The sequence below is a fragment of the Panthera onca genome, chromosome D2 (assembly GCF_046562875.1).
Source record: "Panthera onca isolate mPanOnc1 chromosome D2, mPanOnc1 haplotype 2, whole genome shotgun sequence".
In the NCBI taxonomy this organism is placed as follows: domain Eukaryota; kingdom Metazoa; phylum Chordata; class Mammalia; order Carnivora; family Felidae; genus Panthera; species Panthera onca.
The window spans coordinates 31,172,032-31,196,673 of record NC_138349.1 but is presented as its reverse complement, the minus strand read 5'-3'; the positions used below and the strand labels follow the sequence as shown (position 1 = coordinate 31,196,673).

Sequence of the window (24,642 nt, the reverse complement as noted above, 5' to 3'; positions counted from 1 at the left end):
GAGGGCCCAAGCCCCGCTGGAGAAGCCGTTTAGGGTCGGTACCCCAGGAACCCGCCCTCTGGCCAGAGGGACGCTGGGTTGTGGCATTTCTCCAGCTGCTCCCTACAGGGAGAGAACCCATGGGGCCTAAAGTCTTGACCTCTGACCCTGGGGACGCCCAGCCCAGGCCTGCCCCAACACCAACAGTCAGGGGGCAGCAAATTTTTAACTAGACACACTGATCATTAACAGGGTAGGAAGGAGTCCAAACTCAGCCTCGCGCAGGGGCAGAGACCAGCTGGGCTTCAGGCCTCTTGCAGAGATGCTGGGCCGTGGAGTCTGGTCTTCCCTGAGGCAGGGGCTGAGCAGGGGCTTGTCCAGGAAGGTGGGGGGCTGGGCCTCAGGAGAGGGAAGGAAGATGGACATTGCAGGCATCTACCCCCCTGTGACCACCCCCTTCACTGCCACCGCGGAGGTAGACTATGGGAAACTGGAGGAGAATCTGCACAAATTGGGTGCCTTCCCCTTCCGAGGTAAGTGGGGCCTGTCCTCTGGGGGACTTGCGGGGAGATGTGGATGACCCCAATCTCCTCAGCCAGTGAGCTACTCAGAGACAGTTGGGTACCCCGGTGGTCCTTTATGGGAAAGGAGCAGGGGGCACTGGTCTGGAGTCAAGAGACAGGCCAGAAGCTCCTTGCTGCTTTGCAACCTTGACTGAATCTCACTGCCAAAGTGCCTTCTTAGCGCAGCATGATTGTGGGGATCAAACTAGATAATGGGTATAAAAGTCCTTGTCAACCAAACACTGTGCAGTTGGGAAGGCAACTGGGGGTGTCACGTGGCAACTCAGCCAGTGGGTTCGTCCCCCTAAAAGCCGTGTTAGCCCACTCTCTTCTGGGCCAAGCCTCCCTTGGCAGAATTCCTGTTCTGGATCCTCTGACTCATGTCTCTCTTTACACGTGGATCTCCCCTCTCTGAGGCCTGGGACCAGACGTCTGTGACAGTCAACACACGACACAGCCACAGGCACAATAAATGAAGGAAAGAAGTGGTCAGTTCCTCCCATCCTGCCCTGCTCACCCTCATCTATCACCCATGACGAGTCCCTGAGACAGTCATCTCATTAGCCCCATTTCACAGATGGGAAGCTGGGGCTCAGAATGACACAATCACTTGCCCAAGTTCCCCAGGTCTGACTGCAGGACCATACTTGGTTTCACTCCACTGCACTAACCACTGAATCACTAGACCAGATTGTTTCAACAAATAAAAGTATGGTTGGCACCAGCTTTGGGAATGGAGAGGTTCTGACTGAGGCAGGGCAGGGGGGAAGGGAGTCTAGATTTAAATCACAGCTCTGCCACTGACTTAGCTTTGAGATAATCTTTCTAAACCCCACTCTCCCCATCTGACACGGGAGTAATAAGGTGTACATCATAGGATGGCGGGGAGAAAAATCCAAGAGAGTGCAAATGAAAGCATGCTATAAATAGTTAAAGGGTGATATACATTAGAAGGTATTGATCCAGTGATAACAATTGCTAGAATGACAGCACCATTGGCATTGTGGGAAAAGCTGCTTTATGACAGTGACTGCTGGCCTGACTGACACCCCATCCCAGTGCTGAGGTGATGCGACGCTTCCCTAGGGCACAATGAATGCCCTGTGGATGCCCACATTGAGCAGTGACACAAACTCTAAGTAAATTTCTACTTGGGCTCAGTTCACTGGGGCCTGAAAGTCTGGACCGAGGCCTGGGTCTTTTGAAGCAAACTGAGAATTTTGAATCTTTTATTTATTAAAAAAATTTTTTTAAGTAATCTGTACACCCAATATGGAGATATGGAGTTTAAACTCAGGACCCCAAGATCAAGAGTTGTATGCTCCGCTGACTGAGCCAGCCAGGCACCCCTAGCTCCTTGAATCTTAAGAGGAGGGAAGACAAGACTCTTCTTCACCTTCCAGGTTCAAGGACACCCGAGTGCAAGGGGTGGGGAGGGTGAACTTTGCATCCAGTGTCTGCCTGCTACCCAGAGAATCCACGGATACCCACAGGCTCTTCTCTGGACACTTCCCTTCCTTCTGCCCACTCACCCACTCCTGCAGAGGGCATGGAGGTGCCCAGGAGCACAGGCTGCAGTGGATCTGGCAGGCCGCGGGCCACAGGTGCCCACTAACCTGTCTCCCGTGCAACCCATACAGGCTCCTGTTTCCGCCTCATCTCTCTCTTACCCACACTCCAGGGAGGCAGTGGGCTGTGTAGAAGGAGCTCAGCATCGAGAGTGAGAAGGCCTGGATAAAAGTCCTGGTGTTGCTGGTTATGGCAACCTTGGAGAAATCACTGAACCTCTCTAGTCTGATTTCCTCATTTTAGAATGGAAACTGAGCCACCAGGTTAATGCATTCCTCTCAAGGAGCTCAAAGTGGGAGGCCCTGGCACAAGGAATAGAGCCATAGGGTCCTGTCACTGCTCCCAGGACACAGCCAGAATGCCCAGGGAAGGAGCTGTGAGCAACTTTAGCTGTACAAACAATGTTTCTCTGGCCCTATCCGGGCCCCCAGGGCTGGCTCTGCAGCCCAACACTCAGGGGCAGAGGAAGAAGCCATCGCATACCACATTGCCAGGGCCTCCTGTGATAAGTTAAAGGTCCTCCAAAGAGGAGGTGGGAACCTACTCTTGATGAATCAGTGAACAGTTAAGAGATTCTTCTGGAAGGTATTGCCAAAACTGTGTAGCTCTCTATTTCTACTTGTTTTTGCATTGTTAAATGTTCCTGATTATATGAATAAAGAGTATCATTCTTAAATGAAAGTTATAACTAGAGACTGGAAGGTGAGATTGTTGCAGAGGGGCCATTTGGCTCTGAACTCACTCCCACAAACAACCTCAGAGATGAACTTTGAATTGTTATTTCCACATGAGGTTAGTGGATGACCACAGAGCTACTTCAGCAGGACTAGAGAGATGTTACCCATAAAACTATGAGCTTGTATCTTATTCCCTTAGTATGTAGACTGGGGATATTATGGTATATATTGAAGCCGTTACTTTGTTAAATAAAATATTTTGCTTAAAAAAAAAAAAAAAAAACCCCACAGGGTAGGGGAACCTGGCTGGCTCAGTCAGAGGAGCACGTGACTCTTGATCTTGGGGTCATCAGTACACTCATGTGTACACTCCACATTGAGTGTAGAGATAACTATATAAACAAACTTTAAAAAAAAAAATCACAATTTCTACAACCCTGTTTTGGTATTTCTTCACTTTAAAAAAGTGAAATATACTGAGGCACCCGGATGGCTCAGTTGGCAGAGCATCTGACTTTGGCTCAGGTCATGATCTCACGGTTCGCAGGTTCGAGCCCCGTGTTGGGCTCTGTGCTGACAGCTCAGAGCCTGGAGCCTGCTTCAGATTCTCTCTCTCTCTCTCTCTCTCTCTCTCTCTCTTTCTGCCCCTGTCCCTCTCATGCTCTGCCCCTCTTTCTCAAAAAAATGAATATTCAACAAAATTTTTAAGTGAAAATTATTTTTAAGGAAAAACAATTTTTTTTGAGTAAAAAATATATTTTTTTAAATGTGTTATGTGCCTCTGGAAGAAAAATAGAGTGGCCCAGGCCTGTTTCTCCCCCCGAGACGCTCTGATATAATTTCGGATTGTGGGCCAGGCTTTCCATTGTCTGTACCCACAGAGAGCCTGGCCAGGTGGTCCACCTGCTCACAGTCTAAACTGTGCCCTTTAACCAGGGCACATGGAGGAGGGGGGCACATTCTGGGTTTGCAGGTGCCTCACTAAGACAAGAGGTAGCAGCCTCCATCCTGGAATGGCCCCTGAGATCTGGGATCTGGTGAATCCCTCTGTCCTGTCTGCTCTGCCTTCTCAACCCACTGCTTGTCTCCCCCCAGTTATGACCTCATGTTATTCTAGAATGAGCTCTTTCCTGGGCCCCTTTCCTTCTGGACTCTGCTTAGTTAAGGCGGTTGGGGCTGCAAATGGGGATGGGATGTGCTAAGCTGCCAGCAGGGGTGGATCTTGAATGGAAGGAGACACCTGTGTCAGGCAGCCAGGGATGGATGCCAGCTTGGCCAAGGGGGTCCTTCAGCCATGGTCAGTGGCTCCTGCCTCCCCCCACCCCCGGGGAGGGGGCACAGGAATAGAGAGGGAGAGAAACCAGAGATTGGAAAATAAGAAGGCTTGAGTTGCAGAATGGGTCTTAAGCAGAAGGTGGAAGAAACTCAGAATTGGGGAAGCTGCTTTTCCACTCACCTTGGGACTAGCTGTCAGGTGGGAGACAGGACTTGGGCCTCAGGAAATGCCTACCAGGTTGGACATGAGGGATGCTGTGGCCTCTGCCCCCCACCCACCCCCCCCAACCACCTTCCTCACAATGGGGTTCATTGCTGAGGTGGGAGGGGCATCCTAGGAAGGGTACAGCTGGGGCCCTACCTGCCAGACAGCCTCTGGGACCCTACCCTTTCAAGCATGAACCATACCATCCGGGCTCCTCCACTCCCAGTGTGCTCTTAGCTCTGCCCGCCCAGCCTAGGGTCCTGGAGGCCTTCTTGGAGCTCATCCAGCAACCATCATGCAAGGTGGTGCTGGGGACTGCCCTCTTACTCGGAGGGGGAGGCCTCATGCTGTGGATTCAGAGGAAGAGGAGAAGGAAGGCATTCGCCGCGTCTGCACAAAATGTGCAGGAGCCACCGGAATGTCACAAAGCAAAGAATGAGAACTGGATTAAATCTCACTTCAGTCGCCTCTCCGAAGAGAGGCTGGCCGCCTGCAGCAGCACGGCCGCCCCACCACCCGAGAGCGGCAGCGGAGAAGCCAGCACCACCATTCACATGGAGACTCTCACCACAAGGCAAAGGGAGGCGGGCACAACTCTGCGCCGGGAGTCCTTCACCAGCAAGCAGAGGACGTCTGGGGCCTCAGTGACCAAAGAGACCCACAAGGAGTCTGCAAAATCCTCGTCCACAGACGAGCCCACATGGGCCGCTGTGGCTGCCTGTACCAAGGAGATTGACACCCTAGGACAGCAGCTGGCTAATTCCATGTTGCAGCGTGCCATAGCTTACCAGAACTCAGGCCACCTGGAGTCCAGAGACGTCAACCAGGAGGAGCTGAAGGCCCTCGAGGAGGTGGAGTTGAAGCTGAAAGGGAATTTCCTCACCCAGCGGGAAACCACCGTAGCTGGCGCGAACCACACACACGCCATCCATGGCCATGGTCACTATGGACACCAGGGTCATCTGAACCACCAGAGCCATAGCCTGCCCAACCGCAGCCACCAGACCTACCACCCCTCTGAAGCCACCTAACCACGGATGGAGACACCCCTTTCCCCCAACAGGGCTGGCACACAATTGCAGGCCTGTTTTCTCTCCTGTGGCGAGATGGTGCCACCCAAATCCCTTCTTCCTGAAGGGCAGGCCCTGGGCCCCTTTGGCTCTGTGAGTACGGTCTGCCACAGAGGATGGCCCCCGATGGAGGGGGCGGGGGTGGAAGGAAGCGAAGAAGCTGAGACAGACTCGCAGGCCCCTGAAGACCCACCGGGAGAAGATAGAGGCAGAGCCCAGGAGCAGCTGAGAGCCCCACACTGATGCCGAATGCCTGGAACTGAGCCAATAAAGCCTTGTATACCCTCACTCTGGGTCTGGGGGCTCTGTGGCCAGCCTCAGCACTGGGAAGGGATATGGGGAGAGGCTTCCTGCCCCCAAAGTCCTCTTTGTGTGGGCCTTTATGCTAGGCTGATTCAAGACTCCGTAAATCAGAAAAAAAAAAAAAAAAAGTCCATAAATCTTCTCCGGGTCTCAGGTTCTGGGGGTTGGGCTGTCTCCAGGGAGCTCAGTACCCACCAACCTGCTATTGCCAGGGAAGGAGGAAGCAGCCAGGTGTGGGTGGTGGGGGGATAGACAGGCTTTCAGAAGCTCGTAAGCAAACTGGGATGTGGGTCTCCTGTCCTTTTTGGGGTCCTCTTCACCCTGCCTGCTGCTTTTCAAGTCGTGTGGCATCCTGCACTGCAGTGCCCTCCCCCGGCCCCCCCTGCTTCCCCCAGCCCACTGAGACCTGCGTTAGTGCCTCCCACCACCTGCCTACAGAGCCCCTGTGCCCCATACTCTCCCTTCTTGTTTATGTTCTTAATGCCGGGGCTGCCGCTGATGCTAGTGCTACTAATTAGTAGTATTACTAGTATATTTTTTTTCTTTTCCTGTTCAGACTTTAGTCTACGCCATGCTGTGTGTTGTTACAGCAAGGCCCCATAAGGAAGGATTTGCAGTGTCCCCGTTTTGCAGATGAGACATCTGAAGCTCAGAGGTGTCATTCACCTGATAGGGCATAGACACTATGCGATGTTGTTGGAGGTGGGGCCCAGCTCTGCCCGACTCCAAAGCTCAGACCCCAAATCGCTTCCCTGTGCTGCCCCTTAGGCCAGTGCCCCGCCGTCCCCACACGGGTCTCCCTCACTCATGCTTATCCCTGCCCTCTTCCCCCGTGTCCTGACACTCTCTGTGCCCTCCCTGCCTCCTCTTCCTGGGTCTAAAGAAGCCGTTTCTGGGGCAAGGGATGATCTCCAGTGAGGCAGCTATCTCTCCGGTGAAACTTGAGAGAGGTCAGTTCTACAGCACTGTCTAACCCCCCAATGACTCCTTTACATAGAAGTGTCCCATTTGCATTGATTGTGAACTTACCAGTGTTTCCCAGCCTGTTGGCCTCAACCTGTGGGAAGAAGGTCCCCCGAATCCTTGCAAAGGATGGAAAAATCTACAAACACCCTAAGTGTGGTCAATTGATTTTATGGGACATAATTGGAAGCATTTGAATATTTTTATTTTTATTTATTTTTAAGATTTTATTTAAAATTTTATTTTATTTTATTTTAGAGAGAAAGCACAAGCAGGAGAGAGGGGCAGAGAGAGAGGGAGAGAAACTCTTAGGCAGGCTCCACGGTGAACCGACATGGGGCTCTATCCCGTGACCATGGGATCAAGACATGAGCCAAAATCAAGTGTCGGGATGTTCAACCGAGTGAGCCACCCAAGCACCTCTGAAGATTTTATTTTAAGTAATCTCCATACCCAGCGTGGGGCTCGAACTCACAACCTGAGATCAAGCGTCACACGCTCCAGGTGTGTCTGGGTGGCTCCATCAGTTAAGTGTCTGACTTTGGCCTAGGTAATGATCTCATGGTCTGTGAGCTCGAGCCCTGAATGGAGCCCCATGCCGGGCTCCACGCAGAGGAGCAGAGCCTGCTTGGAATTCTCTCACTCTCCCTGTCTCTACCCCTTCCCCTCACTGTCTCTCAGAATAACAACAACAAAAAAAAAGAGTCACGTGCTCCAGCGACTGAGCCAGCCAGGTGCCCCAGTATTTGAATATTTTTAACATTATTAATAGTGACTTTATATAAATACTAATATACATATGCTTTAAAAAAATTTTTTTAACGTTTATTTATTTTTGAGACAGAGAGAGACAGAGCATGAACGGGGGAGGGTCAGAGAGAGAGAGGGAAACACAGAATCTGAAACAGGCTCCAGGTTCTGAGCTGTCAGCACAGAGCCCGATGCGGGGCTTGAACTCACAAACCCTGAGATCATGACCTGAGCCAAAGTCGGACGCTTAACCGACTGAGCCACCCAGGCGCCCCTATAATATGCTTTAAATTTAAAATACTTCATTACTTCATAACAGGGGTGCCTGGCTGGCTCAGTTGGTAGAGTGCACAACTCTTGATCTCAGGGTTGTGAGTTTAAGCCCCATGTTGGATGTAGAGATTACTTTAAAAAAATAAATAAGGGGAGCCTGGTGGCCTCAGTCCGTAGAGCATATGACTCTTAATCTCAGATCACGGTCATGAGTTCAAGCCCCAACATTGGGTGTGGAGCCTACTTTAAAAATACAGTAATTAAATAAAAAATAAAAAGGTAAAATACTTTATGACAAAAATATTAATGGAAAAAAATGGGGTCTGTCATACTAGAAAATGTTGGAGGCTGCTAAATTAGACAAAAAGCAAGGGTGGTGAGGTGTGACTTCTGAAAGTGATTGTAAAAATGCATAAAATGCGTGTGTTTATTTGGAAGATCTTAAATCCCTTATTAAAAGTTTATTGCATACAATTTCAGATTGGCTAATTAGGAATTTGGAATCTTTAAAGAAGTTTAAAACTGGCAAAATTCAACTAAAGTCTGCAAGTTAGTACCTTACCAGCGCTAATTCTCTGGTTCTGATCATTGTACTAAATAAATAGTAAGATCTTATAATTGGTGGAGGTTGGGTGAGGGAGGTGTGGAAATCCCCTGCACTATTTCTGCAACTTTTCTCTTAATTTAAAAGTAGTTCAAAATGTCAAGGTTTTATTACAGTTGTGCCATAGGGAAAATGGCCACTAAGCCACCAACTCAAGTATATTCTCTTGGTAAGGAGATATGCATCCCCAGCCCCAAACACTCACTCCTCTTCCCAGGCCGCTCTGGCTCCCTGGAGTGGCCAGCCTGACCATGGGGCCAAGAGAGAGTAGCGTCTGTGATGAGCCCCTTTGTCTTGCAGCTGGAGGGGACGGGAGAGGTTCCTGAGTGCGGCCTCCCCTCCACACCAGCCATCCTCCTCCACCTCAGATGGAAACCTGCCACCCTTCTCATTTAAGGCTTGTGCACTTTCTCCTGACTCCATAGTGATCACAGCTAACACGCCCGGCAGGCGGGGTTCTCATCCAAGCACTTTATACATAGTATCTCATTTGAGCCTCACAACAATGCTTTAAGGAGAGCACTGATACTCTCCCCATTTTTCATGTGAGGAAGCTGAGGTTTGGTTAAGCCACGTGCCCAAGATCTCATAGCTGATCAGGGGCTGCACTGAGAGCTACACCCAGGTTCCTCTGAGTTCAGAACCGCTCCCTGTCTTCACTCCCCGACCCATCCGGGACCCTGGCCCTTCCACTCCTCCAGTCCCCTTGCTGCACCAGCAGAGAGAGGCACATCGGGCCCGAAACTGGGCATCCCTCCAAGGAGAAGGAGGGGGCTCTCGGCAGCATCAGTTCACAGATTTCAGGGTGCTTTCTCTTACCTTTTCTTGTTTGGGCCTTTAACATAGCCTTATAAGGTAGGATCAAAATGATTTTATTACCATCCCAGAGAAAAGGAAACAGGGACTCAGAGACCTGATATAACTAACTTCCTCAAAAGCCAGAGGGGAGTTGGGTCCACTGCGTCCCCGACTCTGTGATACTCCCTCTTCCCTAGCCTGGTCTGGCCTCCTCCTCGGGAGTCAGGCCTGGGTCAGATGCTCCTTTACAGGAGACAAGGGAAAGGCCACCGGGAGTCTTGACCACAGGGGCCTGCTTCCTCTCTGAGAGCGCAAGACCCAGCGGTCTTAACTGCTCAGGGGCCCGTGGCACTGGCCGCCAGAATGAAGCAGGACTTGGGAGTGAGTGGACATGGCTGAAGAAGCAGCTGGAGTAAGAACCGGGCTGGGCGGTGGGGGCAAGGTGGGGGCAAGCGGGCAGGGTTGGGGAGGGAGGGAGATGTCTTTGGCATTTGCACAGAGGGACTGGTGAAAGCCTGACCTCAGAATCCTAGTCAGAGGGTGCTGGTCCAGTCCTCTCCAGGGTTGGCAACTCAAGAGTGGGGGTGACCCACTGGGAAAGCACTAACACCATTTGTACCGAGACAGAAGGAGGCTCCTGGCCTGACACGGAGAAATGGATCCTGAGGAGGCAGCACAACAGAAGCCAAAAACTATTTGCCTCAAGATGCTCCCTACAATATCACCAAGGCAAAAAAGCTGGCAGGGGGTGGGATTGCTAAGTATCCAGTGAGCCATTCTGGCAGTCCACTGAGTGGAATCTAATGGTGTAGTGAACAGCATGGAAAAAGGTTTGTGGTGAAAAGTTGACTCTACATCACATTGTGTCCCTTAAGGATGACTCACGGGAACAGTCTCTCTTGGTCCCGATGCCAGGAAACTGTGTGTTTCCCCCGGGCAGCTGCTTTGCTTTTATCTGGAGTTCTGCATATCTGTCAGCTGATCACATTTCCCTTTTAGCTTGGACTGTCAGGAAGCTCCAAATCAAAATGATGGCCCATCTCCCTCAACGGTGCAGTGGGGATTTTGTATTGTAGATCAGTATCGCCTCCAGCTTTCTTTTCATTCCTTTCTCCCAAGCAGTCTCCTGTTTATTAATAGTCTCGCCGTGCCATATGCTGTATTTGTCACCTATTTAAGAACAGTGTTTTGAGGATGGACTGGAGTAGAGAGGAGGAAGAAGAGGGTAGAGAGAGTTAAATGAAAAAGCGGAGAGGAGGACGGTTTTACTAACCTTCCCTTCGGATTCAGTCAAACAGCATCAAATCTCCTGGTCTCTCATGGATTTATATAAAAGAGTTGACACCTTACCTGGTGATGTTAGAAACTTCTCACATGATCAATAAAACAGGAAAATGTGAAGTAAAATAATGAGGTATCACTTTTCACCCAGAAAACTGGCAAATATTAATTCTGACAATACCTGGTGTTGACATGGATGAACACTAACGGACTCTTCTATGTGCTGATGGGGTATGAACTGGCTATTGAGAGAGATGTTTGGCACGTGAAAATGCACATACGTGTGACGCAGCAATTACAAACCTAAAGAAACCGTGGAGAAGCTCAGACATGGGCACAGAAGACTGTAGAACATGGTTGTTTCAGCATTGTTTGTAATAGCAAAACTAAGGAAACATTCTAAGTGTCCTCGAAGGGAAAATGAAAAGTAAATTGTAGTCTGACTTCAAATAGAATATTCTGTAGCCATTAAAATGAATGAATCAGACCTGTGCGCTGCTATGGACAAAGCTCACAGCATAATCTTGAGCAAAAATAGCAGACTGCAGAAGGTTGTATGATCTTGATTCCATTTCTATACAGTTTAAAATGGCCACAACTGTTATATGTCGTTTATGGGTCCATATGTATGTCTTAGGGTATAAGACTTGAGTGGGAACAATAGCACCTGAGTCAGGACGGTTAGAGGAGGAAGAAAAACGTGATAGGGGAGGGTTGCCATGACTGTTGGGTACGCACCTGTGGATTACATTATCATCGATTCTTTGGGGTATAGCTGACACATTTCATTAACACAAAGAAAAACGGTGTGGACACTGTGACCGCAACTGGGTGAAACATTCTGCCTGCCTCAGGACAAAGATGAGAAGGAGATATGCGCAAAGCTATGGTGTTGGGGAGGTAGGAACCTGTGTGAGTGTAACACCAATATCCTGGTTGTTCATCAGGCTTCGTGGTGCAGGGCTCCAATGGCGAGTTCCCCTTCCTGACCAGCAGCGAGAGGCTGGAGGTGGTGAGCCGAGTCCGCCAGGCCATGCCCAAGGACAAACTGCTGCTAGCTGGCTCTGGCTGCGAGTGTGAGGCCACAATGCTCTGGGCCCTAGGGGTACTTGGGGGTGCCTGGGGTGGGAAGCCAGGCTCCTTGGCCCTGGGGTTGGTTCAGCCTGCTGGTTCCTTCCCTTCTGCCCCCCTTGCTTGCCCCAGGGTCCTAGCCCTGCCCTTCTGCCTCCTGCTCTCACCCTCCATGGCCTACAGGGAAGACTCCCTCTTTCCTCCTGCAGCCACTCAAGCCACGGTGGAGATGACTGTGAGCATGGCCCAGGTTGGGGCTGACGCCGCCATCGTGGTGACCCCTTGCTTCTATCGTGGCCGCATGAGCAGCGCCGCCCTCATTCACCACTACACCAAGGTAGGGTGTGAGGGTTGGGCATGGGTTTGGGGCCTGGGACCAAGGGAAGGCTGGACGAGGAGAGGAGACTGCCTGGGGAGAGGAGACAGAGAGGCCAGGGGCCAAGGGGTGAGCCTACTTCCATGAATGACACCTGTGGGACGGGAGGGATGCCCCCAGGCGCTAGCCTCCACCTGGTGCCGGGCCACTGGCCCGGCCACACTGTGTTGCTGTTTCCTCCCCTCTCAGATGGTCAGAATGATGGTGTCTTCCTCACAGGGTTGTTGTGAGGACTAAGTTCCATCAGAAAATAGAGGACTTAGAACTGAGCTTGGCACACAGAAAGCACTCATGAAATATTACTCATCAATTGCTTACAAGCAGGGCACGTGGCACTGTGACTTCTAGTCCAGGAGGTAGGCCTGTCCAGGGGCCCCGTAGCGCCCCAGGCCTGGAGCTGGTGGTGGTGGGCTCGTGGCGGGCCTGGGGCAGCTGCCCTCTGCCTCTCCCCTCTTCTCTGCCTCTCGCAGGTCGCTGACCTCTCCCCGATTCCTGTGGTGCTCTACAGCGTCCCAGCCAACACGGGGCTGGACCTGCCGGTGGATGCGGTGGTCACGCTTTCCCAGCACCCAAACATCGTGGGCATCAAGGATAGTGGTGGCGATGTGAGTGGCAGCAGCTCCTGGCTGGGGCTCCTTCCTCTTCTCCTGTGCTAGCGACTTCAGGGCAGCTCTGGAACCCACTCCAGTCCTGGGCTCCTGTTTGGGTTCTTTCCATCGTGTGGGCTCTCTGGGGCTTTGTCTGAGTTCTGGGGCGGCTCTCTGGGGCCTGGGCTCTCCTCCCACCCTCGCTCGGCCCCCTTCTCCGTTGGTGTTGAGGCTCTGGGTGCAGCTCTCACCCGGGTTTGCTGTTGCAGGTGACCAGGATGGGGCTGATTGTTCACAAGACCGGGAGGCAGGATTTCCAGGTGTTGGCTGGATCGGCTGGCTTCCTGCTGGCCAGCTATGCCGTGGGTAGGCCTCCCGCCGCTCTCACACCGTCATGGGTGGTACACCCAGGACCCCTGCCCACCCGCCCCCACCGCCCTGGGTGTGCTGGGAGAAACCATGCAGGCTGCGTCTGGGTCTGCAGGGGGCCCTTTGCCAGCCTGTCTGCTTGGAAACCTCAGAAGTCCGGCTCACTGCTTACTTGTCTCCATATTGGGTGCTTACGAGTGACCTTCTTGGGCAGGAGGGGGTGGCTCTGTACCATCCTTGGTCTGTAGCAGGGATGCCTGCTGTTCTAAGTCCTGAGCTCGGTGCTTCGGTAACAGACTTAGCTCCTCTGATGTCACCTTGTAAATCATTCTCTGAGGACACAGGCCTTAGGGCCTCTCCTCTCATCCAGGAGTGTGGCTTCCTCTCACCTGGGTGCTAGGCCGGAAGGAATTGTCAGACCTGTAGGAATGGGCCAGGGACCTTCAGCTGCCTGATTCTGTTCCAGTTCAAGGTCCTGGGAATGTCACCACTGGACCAAATGAGCTTGTCTGTTGTGGGTCAAGGTGCTTGGGTTCGGGTTGGTTTTAAGCCCTCAAGGGGGAGGAGAAGAAGCATTTTCTCCCTTTGGCTGAAGCCCCAGCAAGTGCAGATCTGAGTTACTTTTCTGGTGCTGCAGAGGGCAATGCCCATTCCTTTTTCCTGGTCTCCACAGACTTTGGCTTATTGTCTATGACCTTGCATGTCTCTCCTCTGCCACGTCACAGTCTCTAAAGAGCAATGGCAGAAGAGGGGACCAATTGAAGCCTCGTTCCTGAGGGGGGCAGCTGGAAAGAGCACAGGCTCTGGAGGCTCAGGGATGTGAGTTGGAATCTCAGCTCTGCCATGTACTGAGTACCGCCCGGCAAGGTGTTCAACCTCTCTGGGCCTGAATTTCTACCCTCTAAAGCAGGGGGGTGTTACAAGAATTTGAGAGCATTGGCCCCGTGTCTGCATAGTGCCTGGCACAGAGTGGGGATCAGTAAATGGCAGCTATATAAGCTCATTCCAAATTTCTCACTCTCCAGTCTTGAGGCCACTCCTAACTAGACGTAGAATCACATCCCAGGCTGGCAGAGTGGCAGGGCCTCCTGAGATTACAGCCAGCCCGTTTTCATTGCCCAGATAAGAACAAAGAGGACCCGGAGGTCTATGACTTGTGCAAGTTCATGCAACCAATGGGAGGAAATGCCTGGTCTCCTGACTGTGTCCAGAGCTCTTTCCACTGACCCCCACCCCCAGCACTGTCCCAGGCTGAATTCACTGGGGGGAATAAGATTTCAGAAGAGCAAAGGCTTCCTGTCCACTCCACCCCCTTCCCACACGGATGAGTCAGGGGGCTATTAGAGGATCATGGAGGTGTCAAGTGGCAGGTGGGACTTTACTCTGGGAGGTGTATTGGGGGGGGGTGCACGGAAGGAACTGTTCTCAGGTTAGCCTCAGGCTCTGTTCCCTGACCTTCAGCCTGTGGGATTCTACTTCAAATATGCTGGCAGCTTTTCTCTCTGGAAATCTGTTCTCTGTGGACTCACAGAGCATGCCTTTGACATGGCCGGCCAATGGCACAGAAATCCACATCCTCTCTCCCCAGAATAAGGGGTGCTGGGGACCAGGGTCTGACATTGTCTGTGAGAAGAGGCTCTGGCTGATGTTCTGCATCTTACTCTGGGGCAGGAGCTGTGGGGGGCGTGTGTGCCTTGGCCAATGTCCTGGGGGCTCAGGTGTGCCAGCTGGAGCGACTCTGCCTCACAGGGCAATGGGAAGATGCCCAGAAGCTGCAGCACCGCCTCATTGAGCCAAACACTGCGGTGAGTTCCCAGCCAATGGCCCCAAGGCACGGGGTGGGGTGGGGGTGGGGGGGGTGTCTGTGTCCTCACTGGAGCAGGAGCCAAGGCAGGCACAGTGGTCCCCACTTAGCCTCTTCCCTTTCAGAAAGTCCTTTTAGAGAATATCCCAGTGTGGGAACTCCTTGTGACTCTCCAGAAAATCATGACTTCAGACAAAGTTGAGCCCTATTGGTTGCATTGGAATTCATCTAGGGTGCTAGTTAAAATTCTAATCCTGTAGGCCCAGGAATAAGCCTTGAAACAAACATCTTGGCTGATTGTGGTGACATAAGTAATCCCGGGACCTTGCTTAGAGATGCACTGCCTAGAAAGAGTGAGCCGTGGGCCTTTTCATCAGCTTTATAAAGGGCCAAATCCTGGAAAACAGAATGATTGGGAATAAAGGAATTGGAAGGCTGGAGGCATTCAGAGCCCAGATTTCCCAGGAGAGTTTTGTCTTCAAATAGTCTATTTCTGAGGCATCTGGGTGGCTCAGTCAGTTAAGCATCCGACTCTTGATTTCAGCTCAGGTCATGATCTCATGGTTCGTGAGTTTGAGCCCTACATCAGGCCTTACCCTGAAAGCATGGAGCCTGCTTGGGATTCTCTCCCTCTCCCTCTCTCTCTGTGGCCCTCCCCTGCTCACACTTGCTCATGCTCTCACTCTCTTTCTCTCTTTCTCTCCAAATAAATACATAAACATTTAAAAAAATCTATTCTGCAGTCAGACGGTGTACTTGCCAGACGGCAAGTCAAGGAGAAGAGCCAAGGTGGAATGCCTGTCAAGAGCCAGGCAGTGCTGTTCAGAGCCACACTGGAGTCTGAGGCAGGAAGGAAAATGTGTGTTCCTATAGACACGTTTATATATATTTTTTATTTTATTTATTTTATTTTTTAAATGTTTTATTTTATTTTTGACAGAGAGAGAGTGAGACAGAGACGGAGACAGAGACAGAGCATGAGTAGGGGAGGGGCACAGAGAGAGGGAGACACAGCATCTGAAGCAGGCTCCAGGCCCTGAGCTGTCAGCACAGAGCCCAACACGGGCCTCAAACTCACAGACCGAGAGATCATGACCTGAGCTGAAGTCGGACGCTCAACCGACTGAGCCACCCAGGCGCCCCTCTATATTTTAAATTAAACTTTTAATTATGAAATAACTGTAGATTCAGATGAAGTTGTAAGAAATAATACAAGAGAGTCCATGTGCCTGGCCTCTAGTTTCCCTCAATGGAACATCTCACAAAATTAAAGTACAATATCACAACCAGGATTTTGACATTGATGTAGTCAAGATACAGAGTATTTTTATCACCAGAAGGATCTCTCATGTTATGTTTTTATGGTTACATCTACTCCTACCTCCATCCTGTCCTTAACTCCTGGCAACCACAAATACGTTCACTGTTTTTATTGTTTTGTCAGCTCAAGACTGCTATGTGAATGGAATCAGAGTATATAACCTTTTTTTAAAAAAAAATGTTTATTTATTTATTTTTGAGAAAGAGCATAACCGAGGAGGGGCAGAGAGAGGGAGACAGAATACCAAGCAGGCTCTGAGCGGTCAGCACGGAGCCCTACGTGGGGCTCAAACCCATAAACCGCGAGATCATGAGCTGAACTGAAGTTGGATGCTTAACTGACTCAGCCACCCAGGCGCCCCAGAGTATATAACCTTTTGCAATTGGCTTTCCTCACTCAGCATAATTCCGTGCAGATTCAAAGTTGTTGCCTGGGGCAATAGCCCATTCCTTTTTATTGATGAATAGTGTTTCATGGTACAGCCATACCATAGCTTGTGTAACCATTCACTTGTTGAAGGACAACTAGATTGTTTCCAGTTTGGGACTGGTTTTTTCTATTTTATTTTTTTTTATGTTTGTTTATTTTTGAGAGATACAGAGTGCAAATGGGGGAGGGGCAGAGAGAAACACAGAATCTGAAGCAGGCTCCAGGCTCTGAGTTGTCAGCACAGGGCCGGACTCAGAGGTCGAATCACAACTGTGAGATCATGACCTGAGCCGAAGTCAGACACTTAACTGACTGAGCCACCCAGGCGCCCCAGTTAGGGCCTATTAAAAGTTGCTATGTGGGGCGCCTGGGTGGCGCAGTCGGTTAAGCGTCCGACTTCAGCCAGGTCACGATCTCGCGGTCCGTGAGTTCGAGCCCCGCGTCAGGCTCTGGGCTGATGGCTCGGAGCCTGGAGCCTGTTTCTGATTCTGTGTCTCCCTCTCTCTCTGCCCCTCCCCCGTTCATGCTCTGTCTCTCTCCCAAAAATAAATAAAAAACGTTGAAAAAAAAAAAAAAAAAAAAAAAAGTTGCTATGAACATTCATGTACAAGCTTTTGCGCGACCATAAAATTTCATTTTTCTGGGATAAATACACAATTGGTAGGTCATATGATGATTGCATGTTTAGTTTTTTAAGAAACTACCAAAATGTTTTTCGGAGTGTTTTACATTTATATCAGTGTAAATGTATGACTGACTCATTTTCTCGGCGTCTTTACCAGCTTTAGGCACTGTGACTACTGTTTATTTTAGCCATTCTGATAGGTGTGTTGTAACACTTCATTGTGCTTTCAATTTGCATTTCTCTGATAGCTAATGCTATTGAACATCTTTTCATGTATTTATTTGCCACCTCTATATCTTCTTTTTGTCCTCTTCCACCATCTGTATATCTTCTTTAAAAAACTTTTTTTCAATATTTATTTATTTTTTGAGAGAGAGAGAGTGAGAGCGAGCAGGGTGGGGCAGAGAGAGAGGGAGACACAGAATCTGAAGCAGGCTCCAGGCTCTGAGCTGTCAGCACAGAGCCCAGTATGGGGCTCGAACTCACAAACAGTGAGATCATGACCTGAGCCGAAATCAGACACTTAACCGACTGAGCCCCACCTGAGCCCCAGGCACCCCTATATCTTCTTAAATTAAATGTCTCTTTATGTCTCTTGCCTATTTTATGATTGGATTTTTTTTTTTTTTACTGTTGAATTTTGGAAGTTCTTTCTTTATATCTTTTAGATACCAGTCCTCTGCGAGGTATGTGGTTTGCAAATATTTTCTCCGAGTCAGTAGCTTGTCTTGTCATTCCTTTTTTTTTTTTTAAGTTTATTTGTTTATTTTGAGAGAGAGAGAGAGAGAGGATCCCAAGCAGGCCCTGCACTGTCAGCAAAGAGCCTAACATGGAGCTCAAACTCACGAACCATGAGATCATGACCTAAACCAAAACGAAGAGTCAGACACTTAACCTCCTGAGCCACCCATATGTCCCTTGTCATTCTCTTAACAGGTTTTTTGCAGGACAAAAGTTTTTAATTTTGGTGAAGTCCAATTTATCAATATTTTTATTTGTATTTATGCTTTTAGTGTCAACCCTAAGAAGACTTTTCCTAGCACTAGATGGTGAAGATTTTCTCCTGTTTTTCCTAAAAGTTTTATAGTTTTACAAGTCCATGACCCATGTTGAGTTCATTTTTGTATGATGTGTGAGACTTAGATGGAGGGTTTTGTTTTGTTTTGTTTTGTTTTTCTTTTCACTTCTGGATATTCACTTGCTCCAATACCATTTATTGAAAAGATGATCTTTCTTCCATTGAATTACTTTTGCACCTTTGTCAGAACTCAGTTGGGCATATTTGTGTGGTTCCATTTCTGGGTTCTCTGTTGCTTCCATTATCTATGTCTATCTATTCCTCTGTAAAACCATGCAAAATTATTCTAAAGTTTATATGCAAAGGCCAAGGAATTAAAAACTAGCTAAAACAATTTTGGGAAAAAATAACAAAGTGGGAAGAATTAGTCTACTGATTTTAAGATTTAAAAAAAAAATTATTTTATGTTTATTTTTGAGGAAGAGTGTGTCAGAGTGTGAGCAGGGGAAGGGCAGAGAGAGAGGGTGACCCAGAATCTGAAGCAGGGTCCGAGCTGTCAGCACAGAGCCCGACGTGGAGCTCGAACCCACGAACCATGAGATCATGACCTGAGCCAGAGTCAGACGCTTAACCGACTGAGCCACCCAGGCGCCTTTGATTTTAAGATTTATTATATACCTACAGTAATCAAGTCTGTGTGGTTTTGCAGAAGGTATTGAATTTTGTCAGATGCTTTTTCTTCATTGATTGATATGATCATGTGATTGTTTTTCCTCTTTAGCCTGCTGATACGGTGAGTTACATGGATAATTTTCTAATATTGAACCAGACTTGCATTCCTGGAATAAACCCCACATAGTCATGGTGTGTAACTTGTTCATATGTTGCTGAGTTGCGTTTGCTAATTCTTAGTTTAAGATTTTTCTGTCTATGCATAGGAGATATTGGTATGTAGTTTTCCCCCTTTTTTGGCACTGTCTTTGTCTGATTCTGGTATCAGGGTAATAATAGCTTCATCAGTTGACTGGGAAGTATTCCCTGCTCTTCTGTTTTCTGGAAGGGACTGTGTAGAATTGGTGTTAAATCTTCTTTAAACATTTTTTAGAATTCTCCAGTGAGGCCATCTGGACCTGGAAATTTCTTTTGAGGGGAGGTTTTTAAAAGTACAGCTCTGCCCTTGGCCTCCACTGACACCTCCCTGACCTGAAGGGGTAGGAATGCTTCCTTACTGCTTCCCACCTGGCCTCCACTGACTTTGCAAATATGTCTGGGGGGAGTAGCTTCCTTAAGTGTGGGCGGTGGTGTGAAAAGTTCTGACTTTCCTCCCTGGGCCTCTGCTGAAAACATCTGTTGTGGAGGGGGTAAAGTGGGGGGTAGAAGTTCTGGCTCCCAATTCAACCTTTGCTGGCCTGGGTGGGGGTAGGGCTATAGTTTTTTTCTGGGGTGCTTGGCTGGAGCAGAGTGGTGATGGCCTAAAAGTTTTCCATCTTGCTGGGCTGCAACTTCTTGGTCCTTGGCTTGAGTGAACAGGCTTTTTTGGGAGCTTTTATTATCTGTACCCATTGAATGCATTTCAGCATCGCCGGCTGCTTCAGCTTCAAGTGGAGGCCAGGGAACTTACTGCTGTGTTCCTTGGGTCCTGAAGTCCCTAGTCATTCTTCTTTCCCTCTGCCTTTTGGAGTCTCATGTTTGTTTCTATGTAATGTCCAAGGTTTTTTAGTTATATTTGTTGGGAGGAATAGGGCAAAGTACATTTATTCCCTCTTCCTGAAAGTGGAAACTCTAAGTTTCTTTCTCTTTCTTTCTTTCTTTCTTTCTCCCTTCCTTCCCTTCCTTCCTTCCTTCCTTTCCTTCCTTCCTTTCCTTCCTTCCTTCCTTCCTTCCTTTCCTTCCTTCCTTCCTTCCTTCCTTCCTTCCTTCTTTCCTTCCTTCCTTCCTTCTTTCCTTTCCTTCCTTCCTTTCCTTCCTTCCTTCCTTCCTTCCTTCCTTCCTTCCTTTCTTTTCTCCAGCCCTGAGATCAAGAGTTGTAGGCTCTGAGCCAGCCCTCTAAGTATTTTTCTAAATGGTAATCCCTCCCTGTAGAACATTAAACTATTTGAAAAAAAATTTGAAAAATTAAAAAGTAAGTATATTAAAACATCCTTCTTCTAGTTTTAAGTATTATATATATTAAAAACATAATTTATTATAATTTTGCTTTCCCAGCTTGAATAGAAACAACCTCATCAAAAATTTGTTTTTCTACATCTACTCCTAGAAAAAAAAAATGAACCAATGAAAAATGCATAACACATGTATAGAAGGGCCCGCGTTTGCTTTTGCCTCAGGTTACATGTGGCAGGGCATGGGTCTGTTGGATCTGGTCTTTGTTTAAAACATTGACACTTTGTTCATTTATGGATTTTTTTTCTTGCATCGGTTTTGATTTTTTAAAAAATATGGCACTAAATATTACTTACCTTGATGACTGATTTCTTTGGCATTCCCTTAAGTTTTGCATCTGAGCTGGTAGTCCCAGGCTAAGCGGGTAATGTTTTGTTTGGGTAAAGTGGGGGGTGGGCTCTAGATCTCCCTCACAGCTTATAGGTTTACCTCCAAGGGGCAGATTCACTCAGAGTTAGAGAAGGGACAGCTGGGGAGGCAAGCACGAGTCTCCTGGATGTGATGGTCCTACTGGGATAGGATAGTCTATTCAGAGGGTGGAAGAACTGCAGAAGTGAGGCCCATCAGGGAACACACTGTCCTTTGTGTACTGGACATGCCACTGGGGTGGGACCTCTGCTCTCCACTCCCACCCACCTGCAGGAGAGTCGGTCCCAGAAGCTGCATTCCCCCAGGACAGGAAAAGGGGTAACTTTTAGGTCTCCTGGGATCAGGTCTCACAGTGGCATTTTTCTCGTATGACTCTTGTGACGTGGGGTCGGTGTTGTCCTCTCCCTCGTTCTACAGATGAAGCAGCGGGCGGCCCCTTGGGAAGAGAGGATGTGTGCTGCCGTCCTAGCTCTCTGCATGCCATCCTGCCTTACTCTCCACTCTGTGCCTCCTCCTGTGCCAACTCTGGGCACACACTCAGGAATGCCTGGAACACCTTTCTGCTGCCTGGGCTGTGGGCTCAGCCACCCCAGGAGCGGCTTGATGTCACCCTATTGCCCTGCTTGAACACAATGTCCTTCCTCCGCCTTCCCACCCAGCCGGCCTCCTGCCCTGGCTATATTTAGGACTTTCCGTGCTCTTTACACACCAAAGCATTCAATTCTTTCTGGGTCTGAGGAGGGGGCAACTCTGAGATCTTACACACCTATGGTGGACGAAGACTTTTCTCTAGGTACTTCTTGTTTCTATCCTCTCTCCTAGGTCTTTCCCACCCCGCTCAGGTTTTGGGTGAAAAGCCCAGGTTATTAGAACATCATGGCTGAGGCCAGGCTTAGGAGGAGGGTGGCTTGTCACTCATTCCAAGAAAAAATTCCCTGGCGTCGAGTGGTAAATAGTTACTAGTCAGTCATTCATCAGTGGCTCTCAACTTTTTTACCCCAAGAAACCCCTTTTATTATTTTACCCTTCGTGAAGCCCACCCTTCTAAGGTTTAACTTCCCTTCAAATAAAACTTTATTAAGTAATGATTACATTCTTAGTTTTTGGGTAGTCAAAGAGTCTTCTAACACTTCTAATCAGCATGAAATAACCAGTTGCTATGCCAAAAGCCAAGAAGCTCGATAATTCATTTTCTGTAAGACCCCATGCATGATTTTAAGTTATGACAATAGCTTTAGGTCCCTCATGACAATGGGTAACACTTTAGAGATCATGTCGTCCAGCCCCCTCATTTTTTTAGACAGAACTTGCTCAAATACAGTAAGTTCGTGATATAAGGTTACACAGTGAAAGTTGTCAGGGCAACTGATGCGTTGTTTTTCAGAGTTGGGGTCAGCGAGGCGCTATGGGTGGGTGGGGGTCCCTGCTGCAGGGCCAAAGTCTGGACTATGCCTAAAGTTCTCACACACCCTTCCCCTTCCTGACTCCCAGGGCACACCAGGCCTGGGAACTGGTTCCTGGAACCTGGGCTGCAGACCTGTGATGATCTAGTGCCCAGGCCCAAAGTATTGCTATCTTCTTGCATCCCAGCTTGATGACCAAATGCCACTTTTCTCCCCAATGGGGTGGACTTTACCCCTAAAACCAGAGGAGGTGACTTCCTTCCTTAATCTGAATTTTTGGCATCGTGTTCTCTACTGCTGACCTGCCTTCTGGTCTCTCAATCCAGATTTCCAATCTACCCTGGTGTCACAGATTTGGTAAAGTTACTTTACAAAGGGGGGGGCGCCTGGGTGGCTCAGTTGGTTAAGCGACAGACTTCGGCTCAGGTCATGATCTCTCAGTTTGTGGGTTCGAGCCCCACATTGGGCTCTGTGCTGACAGCTCAGAGCCTGGAGCCTACTTCAGATTCTAAGTTTCCCCCTCTCTCTACCCCTCCCCTGCTCACCCTCTGCGTCTCTCTGTCTCTCAATAATAAATAAACGTTAAAAAAAAAAAAAGTTACTTTACGAGGGGAGGAGGGTGGGAACCTTAACTTTCTGAGAGTGACACGTGTCTGGATCCCAGACATGTGTGGGCAGGGATTCCCCAGTTTCTTCTAACAGGCCCTGCTTCACAGGTGACCCGGCGCTTTGGAATCCCCGGGCTGAAGAAAACCATGGACTGGTTTGGCTACTACGGAGGCCCCTGCCGCGCCCCCTTACAGGAGCTAAGCCCCACGGATGAGGAGGCGCTGCGTATGGATTTCACCAGTAATGGCTGGCTCTGAGAGCAAGGAGAGGACATGCCTGGCCTGAGCCCATCTCGTCTTCCTGCCTTGTACCTGGAGCTGAAGAGGCACATGGGCCTGTTTCCCTAGTTCAGCCTTGCAGGTGGCCTCTGACCGGGCTCTGCTGTGCACACCCACTTCCTATTTTCATAGTCCTATGACTGCTGGCATTTGTATCCTGAACTCTGGCTCTCTAGAGACCTTCAGTCTGGGAAGGAGCAAGTGCTTTCCTGTGCCCCAGGACATGTGACTAGGAGCCAGAGGGGAAGAACAGGGGGGGCAACCAGGTGCAAGGAAGGTCATGTATCTTACTGATGGGAAGACCGCTGAGACTTGGGGTATACACCTGAGCCCAGCACATGCAGCACAGAGCCCGGGCTATTCTTAAGAACCCAAGTTCTTACTCCTTCCAGGGAAAGTGGTCGGTTAGGAAACCTGATCAGAAAAGCATCACTAGCCTTTGAAATCCAACCCCACCCCCACCCCGTCTGCATTCCAGACACAGTGCTCTTTCCTAAACCCATTTTGATCATCTCATATTCTTATCTCTAGCCTTGATCTTAACTAGAGAGCACAGACCCGGCCCAGTGACTTACCAGAATTGGTAAATAATGACACCTGGTGGATAAATGTTACATTCTAGGAGACTTCTAGCTAACCTAGGTCTGAAACATTAGGGAAGAAGACTTGGCCTGAGACCTGGCCATCCTCTTGCCTGTAGGCACTGTGCTTTTATTGTTAAAAATAATATTTTGTTCTTGCAATAAAGTTGAGTAAGTTAAAACAGTGTGGCTATGTAAAAATTGACACTTCACTGCTAAGCAAGCCTTAGGTTTCCTGCCTAGATGTCAAGAACCTTCCTAGAGGCAATTTAACTTTTTTTAAGTTTATTTATTTTTGAGAGGAGAGGAAGCGTGTGGTGGGGAGGGACAGAGAGGGGGGAGGGACAGAGAGCGGGGAGGGACAGAGGATCTGAAGCAGGCTCTGCACTCACAGCAGAGAGCCCAGATGTGGGGCTTGAACTCAGGAACCATGAGCCAAACTCAGGAACCTGAGATGAACTCTGACACTTAACTGACTGAGCCACCCAGACGTCCTGAGGCAATTAAACTTGTCAAGGCCTTCTCAGCTTTGAGAGAGGCCTTAACAATACTCAGCAAACATAGGTATTAGATTAGCAGTGGCCTAGAGGAAAGGCTTAGTTGAAGTTTTGAGTGGGAGGCAGAAGGCAAAAAAGTTCAACTAAGATATTTAGAAACATGTAGCCCATTAATCAGAAAGGTTGCTTTCTCCAAAAATGTTTAACTTTTAGTGATACTTGACTAGTGGCAGTAAACCAGGGATGAATTTTTTAAAAATTACTCTGGCTGAAAAGAAAGGTAAACAGATTCTTGTTTAGGACAGAGGCTAGAGGGAAGGTGTGAATCTTCAACTGAAATCCGCCATCTGGATGGTACTGAGGCTTGGGGCTTAGCACTTGGGCTCTTCTCACAGGCGAAGTCTGGCAGATCTGGGCTCAGCAGAGAATCTAGCTTAAGGAATGGGGCAAAAAATTAGGGCTCGGGAGGCTGGCTAGTACACTGGTAAAGCACTCAACCTCTGGGCTTAAATTAAGCAGGCCTGCATTTAAGTTCTTAGACCTGCCACTTATGGTCTGGGGACCTTGGACAGCTACTTCGCTGCCCAATCTGATCTGTAATTTGGGGATAGTAACAGTCCCTTTCTCTCCGGGCTATGTAAGATCGTGTGTGTAAAAGGGGTTAGCATGGCAGGTGAATGTTGCACATTAGCTCAGCTGGGGAAGGATTACTCTACTTGTTGCAGGAAAAGGGAAACCCCAGCAGGAGTTGACCTGCCCGAGGTAACCCAGCAGGTGTGACAATAACTGGTCTCAGGACGTGGGTACTCTTGATGCTCCGGGCAAGAGATAC

General features: G+C 49.1%; 2 protein-coding genes across 6 annotated transcripts; both read left to right on the top strand.

Annotated features, from left to right (window-relative positions):
- Nucleotides 1–25: 25 nt before the first annotated feature.
- Nucleotides 26–23,500, top strand: HOGA1 (4-hydroxy-2-oxoglutarate aldolase 1). Of its 5 annotated transcripts, none has more exons than XM_078434686.2 (8): nt 33–512; nt 11,258–11,386; nt 11,591–11,718; nt 12,228–12,362; nt 12,614–12,710; nt 14,385–14,518; nt 15,261–15,376; nt 22,562–22,676. In XM_078434686.2, the coding sequence occupies exons 1-8, from the start codon at nt 302–304 to the stop codon at nt 22,563–22,565; spliced, it is 954 nt and encodes a 317-aa protein (XP_078290812.2). In that variant the 5' UTR covers nt 33–301; the 3' UTR covers nt 22,566–22,676. The 5 variants fall into 5 exon arrangements, with proteins under 5 accessions (XP_060497834.3, XP_060497831.3, XP_078290812.2 ...); XM_060641849.3 differs by lacking the exon at nt 15,261–15,376 and adding an exon at nt 18,692–18,703 and having other exon boundaries at nt 35–512; nt 22,562–23,500; XM_060641851.3 differs by lacking the exon at nt 12,614–12,710 and having other exon boundaries at nt 26–512; nt 22,562–23,500.
- On the top strand, nt 4,389–5,626 carry CD2H10orf62 (chromosome D2 C10orf62 homolog). The gene has a single exon (XM_060641856.3). It carries the CDS (start codon nt 4,613–4,615, stop codon nt 5,297–5,299), a length of 687 nt encoding a protein of 228 aa, XP_060497839.1. The 5' UTR covers nt 4,389–4,612; the 3' UTR covers nt 5,300–5,626.
- Nucleotides 23,501–24,642: the final 1,142 nt, after the last annotated feature.

Bases quoted from the DNA above. Each gene is read 5' to 3' on its own strand.
- HOGA1 (XM_060641848.3), top strand. From the start codon at position 302: ATGCTGGGCCGTGGAGTCTGGTCTTCCCTGAGGCAGGGGCTGAGCAGG. The intron at 513-11,257 runs GTAAGTGGGGCC...GTTGTTCATCAG, and splicing joins GGGTGCCTTCCCCTTCCGAG to GCTTCGTGGTGCAGGGCTCC. The intron at 12,711-14,384 runs GTAGGCCTCCCG...ACTCTGGGGCAG, and splicing joins GCTGGCCAGCTATGCCGTGG to GAGCTGTGGGGGGCGTGTGT.
- CD2H10orf62 (XM_060641856.3), top strand. From the start codon at position 4,613: ATGCTGTGGATTCAGAGGAAGAGGAGAAGGAAGGCATTCGCCGCGTCT.